The sequence below is a fragment of the Camarhynchus parvulus genome, unplaced genomic scaffold, assembly GCF_901933205.1.
Source record: "Camarhynchus parvulus unplaced genomic scaffold, STF_HiC, whole genome shotgun sequence".
Lineage (NCBI taxonomy): Eukaryota > Metazoa > Chordata > Aves > Passeriformes > Thraupidae > Camarhynchus > Camarhynchus parvulus.
Genome location: NW_022148285.1, coordinates 15708 through 20643, shown reverse-complemented (window position 1 = coordinate 20643; position 4936 = coordinate 15708). Strand labels below are relative to the sequence as shown.

The window sequence follows — 4936 nt, the reverse complement described above, 5'->3', positions numbered from 1 at the left end:
GTGCCCAGGTGTGCCCAGGTGTGCCCAGGTGTGCCCAGGTGTGCCCAGGTGTATCTCAGCCGTGCCCATGTGTCCCTAAAACCCTCAATTTTCACCGATTTTCTCCCAATTTTCACCATTTTTCCCCATTTTCCCCTCCAAGCTGTGCCCAGCTGTGCCCAGGTGTGCCCGGGTGTGCCCAGGTGTGCCCAGGTGTATCTCAGCTGTGCCCAGTTGTGCCCAAATCCCCCAATTTTCTCCAATTTTCACCGATTTTTCCCCATTTTTCCCCTCCCAGGCTGTGCCCGGGTGTGCCCAGGTGTGCCCAGGTGTGCCCAGGTGTGCCCAGGTGTGCCCGGCTGTGCCACTCACGGTGGCCACGGGGAAGCAGACCAGCACCATGGCCAGGTGGTGCAGCACCATCAGCAGCTCCTGGCGCAGGAAGGCGGCGGCGGCGCTGGGCGGGGCGGGGCGCCTTTGACCTTGACCTCGCGGCACAGGTGGCACAGGTACATGGCGCATTACGCCGCACACCTAAGTAGGGCACCGCCAGCGGCGGCACTTCACGCCAGCCAGTGCCTGTGGGGACAGGTGACACACGCGGGAGACACAGGTACCCCCAGGTGTGCCCAGGTGTGCCCAAGATGTGCCCAAGATGTGTCTCAGGTACCCCAGGTGTGCCCAGGTAGCCCCAGGTGGGCACCGGAGTATTTTGGTTTTACCCCAGGTGTGCCCAGGTGTGCCCAGGTGTGCCCAGGTAGCCCCAGGTGGGCACTGGAGTATTTTGGTTTTACCCCAGGTGTAACCCAGGTGTGCCCAGGTGTGCCCATGTATGCCCAGGTGTGTCCCAGATACTCCCAGGTGTGCCCAAATGTATCCCAGGTGTCCCCAGGTGTCTCCAGGTGTGCCCAAGACCTGTCTCAGGTGTGCCCAGATGTATCCCAGGTGTAACCCAGGTGTGCCCAGGTGTGCCCAAGATGTGTCTCAGGTACCCCCAGGTGTGCCCAGGAGTGTTTGGTTTAGTCACAGGTGTGCCCAGGTGTGCCCAAATGTATCCCAGGTGTGTCCCAGGTGTGCTCAGGTGTGCCCCAGGTGTGCCCAGGTATGTCCCAGGTACTCCCAGGTGTGCCCAGGTGTGCCCCAGGTGTGCCCCAGGTGGGCACAGGTGTGCCCAGGGAACTCCCAGGTGTGCCCAGGTGTGCCCAGGTGTGCCCAGGTGTATCCCAGGTGTGCCCAAGATGTGTCTCAGGTACCCCCAGGTGAGCCCAGGAGTGTTTTGTTTGGTCACAGGTGTGCCCAGGTGTGCCCAGGAGTGCTTTGATTTTGCCACAGGTGAGTCCAGGTGTGCCCCATGTATGCCCAGGTGTGTCCCAGATACTCCCAGGTGTGCCCAGGTGTGCCCAAATGTCACCTAATGTAACCCAGGTGTGCCCAGGTGGGCACAGGTGTGCCCAGGTGTGCCCAGGTGTGCTCAAGATGTGTCTCAGGTACCCCCAGGTGTGCCCAGGTGTGTCCCAGATACTTCCAGGTCTATCCCAGGTGTGCCCAGGTGTGCCCAAATGTCACCCAATGTAACCCAGGTGTAACCCAGGTGTAACCCAGGTGTGTCCCCAGGTGTGCCTCACCTGTCATCGATGACGTTGTTCTGGCAGGAGCTGGAGATGATGAACCCGGCCGTGGAGGCCATGACGGCCTGAACGGAGGAGACCAACCTGGGGTGGGACAGGTGAGACACAGGTGAGACACGGGTGTGACACAGGTGTGACATGGGTGGGACAGGTGTGACACAGGTGTGACAGGTGTGACACAGGTGTGACACAGGTGAGACACGGGTGTGACACGGGTGTGACACGGGTGTGACACAGGTGTGACACGGGTGTGACATGGGTGTGACACGGGTGTGACACGGGTGTGACATGGGTGTGACACAGGTGTGACACAGGTGTGACACGGGTGTGACACGGGTGTGACACAGGTGTGACACTAATGACACACAGGTGACACTGATGACACACGGGTGACACACAGGTGACACTCGGGTGACACACAGGTGACACTCGGGTGACACTCGGGTGACACTCGGGTGACACGTTGGTGACACGCGGGTGACACTGATGACACACAGGTGACACGCAGGTGACACTCGGGTGACACTCGGGTGACACTCGGGTGACACGCGGGTGACACTCGGGTGACACGCAGGTGACACACAGGTGACACACAGGTGACACTCGGGTGACACGCGGGTGACACTGATGACACACAGGTGACACGCAGGTGACACTCGGGTGACACTCGGGTGACACTCGGGTGACACGCGGGTGACACGCGGGTGACACGTTGGTGACACTCGGGTGACATGTTGGTGACACGCGGGTGACACGCGGGTGGCACGCGGGGCGCTGGGCCGGCGCTGACGTCCCTAAGCCGTGTCCCCGTGTCCCCCCCGCTGTCCCCGCGTCACCGGCTAATCCTGCCCTGCCCCCCCCGAGTGTCACCGAGTGTCACCAACCCCCCCCGGATTGTCACCAACCCCCCCCGGATTGTCACCAACACCCCTCGAGTGTCACCGAGTGTCACCAACCCCCCCGGATTGTCACCAACCCCCCTCGAGTGTCACCAACCCCCGGATTGTCACCAAGTGTCACCAACCCCCCCCGGATTGTCACCAACCCCCCCCAGATTGTCACCAACCCCCCCCGAGTGTCACCGAGTGTCACCAACCCCCGGATTGTCACCAACTGTCACCAAGCCCCCCCGAGTGTCACCAACCCCCCCCCCCGGATTGTCACCAACTGTCACCAACCCCCTCCCGGATTGTCACTGAGTGTCACCGAGCCCCCGGATTGTCACCAACCCCCTGAGTGTCACCGAGTGTCCCCACCCCCCCCGGATTGTCACCAAGTGTCACCAACCCCCCCCCGGATTGTCACCGAGTGTCCCCACCCCCCCGGATTGTCACCAACCCCCCCGGATTGTCCCTGTCCTGTCCCTGATCCTCTCTGGATTGTCACCAAGCCCGGATTGTCCCCAACCCCCCCTGGAGTGTCCCCAACCCCCCCGGCCTGGCCTTGTCACTGTCCCTGTCCCTGTCCCTGTCCCTGTCCCTGTCCCGGTGCCACCTCCAGCCTTGTCCCATCCCTGTCCCTTGTGCCCCCCACCTCCTGCCCTGTCCCCTCCCCTGGCCTGGTGCCACCCAGCCCTGTCCCTGCAGTGTCCCCATCCCTGTCCCCCTCCCTGTCCCCATCCCTGTCCCCTCCATGTCCCCTCACCTCCAGCCCTGTCCCTGTCACCCTCCCGTGCCATCTCCAGCCTTGTCCCATCCCTGTCCCCTGCAGTGTCCCCTCCCTGTCCCTGCCCAGGGCCACCTCCAGCCTTGGCCTTGTCGAGCCCCCTCCCTGTCCCCTCCTTGTCCCCAGCCCTGGCCCAGTGCCACCCATCCCTGTCCCCGCAGTGTCCCCATCCCTGTCCCCTCCCTGTCCCCATCCCTGTCCCATCCCTGTCCCTCCTGTCCCATCCCTGTCCCCTCCCTGTCCCCTCCCTGTCCCCTCCCTGTCCCGTGTCATCCCGTTCCCCCTCCCCCTCCTTGTCCCCTGGCTGTCCCCTGTCCCTGCGGTGTCGCCTGGCGGCCAGCACCGTGTCCCCATCCCTGTCCCCATCCCCCAGCTGTCCCCTGTCCTCTTGGGGTCACCTGGTGGCCAGCACCGTGTCCCTGTCCCCATCCCTGTCCCCTATCCCTGTCCCCTGTCCCTGTCCCCATCCCTGTCCCTGTCCCTGTCCCCATCCCTGTCCCCATCCCCTGTCCCCATCTGCAGTCCCCGTCCCTGTCCCCATCCCCTGTCCCCTCCCCTGTCCCATCCCCTGTCCCTTCCCTGTCCCCATCCCTGTCCCTGTCCCATCCCTGTCCCCATCCCTGTCCCCATCCCTGTCCCCCCCTCCCTGTCCCATCCCTGTCCCCTCCCTGTCCCCATCCCTGTCCCTTCCCTGTCCCCATCCCTGTCCCCATCCCTGTCCCCTGTCCCTGTCCCCCCCCATCCCTGTCCCCATTGCAGTCCCCTGTCCCTGTCCCTGTCCCCATCCCCGTTGTCCCCCGGGTGTCACCTGGCGGCCAGCACGGTGTCCCCATCCCCATTGTCCCCCATTGTCCCCCGCTGTCCCCGGGTGTCACCTGGCGGCCAGCACCGTGTCCCCATTGTCCCCATTGTCCCCCCGTTGTCCCCCGGTGTCACCTGGCGGCCAGCACCGTGTCCCTGTCCCCATTGTCCCCATTGTCCCCCCCCCGTTGTCCCCGGTGTCACCTGGCGGCCAGCACCGTGTCCCCATTGTCCCCACTGTCCCCATTGTCCCCCCGTTGTCCCCGGTGTCACCTGGCGGCCAGCACGGTGTCCCCATCCCCATTGTCCCCATTGTCCCCCCGTTGTCCCCGGTGTCACCTGGCGGCCAGCACGGTGTCCCGGCTCCCCGGCGATGTCCCCACTGTCCCCCCGTTGTCCCCGGTGTCACCTGGCGGCCAGCACGGTGGCGCGGCTCTGGGGACAGCCGGCGATGGCGGCCAGGCCGCGGCGCGCCAGCACGAAGAGCCCCGGGAAGAAGACGAGCCCCGGCACGCAGAGCAGCCCCGCCGCCAGCCCCGGCGGCGACACCGGCGACAGCGGCGACACCGACACCGGCGGCGACAGCGGCGCGGCGACACCGCGGCGCAGGCATGGCCGGGGGGGCGGGCCTGCCGGGGGATGGGCGGGGCGTCAGGGGGGGATGGGCGGGGTGGGGACAGCGAGGGGACATCCGCGCGCGGGGACAGCGCGGGGACAGCGCGGGGACAGCGCGGGGCACGGAGGGGACAGCGGGGGGCCAAAGCGGCGACAGCGGGCATGGCCGGGGGGCGGGGCCATGGGCGTGGCCATGGGACACAAGGGGGATGGGGGCGGGGCTGGGGGTGCGGGGTTTAGGGGTTTAG

The 4936-nt window shown here is 65.7% G+C and overlaps 1 protein-coding gene across 1 annotated transcript; it reads right to left on the bottom strand.

Annotated features, from left to right (window-relative positions):
• Positions 1-542: 542 nt before the first annotated feature.
• Positions 543-4702, bottom strand: LOC115916464 (ceramide synthase-like; the record flags this gene model as incomplete). Its single annotated transcript, XM_030970201.1, has 3 exons — positions 543-558; positions 1605-1691; positions 4483-4702. Coding segments are annotated over 3 exons (323 nt in total), but the record flags the coding sequence as incomplete, so codon positions are not given.
• Positions 4703-4936: the final 234 nt, after the last annotated feature.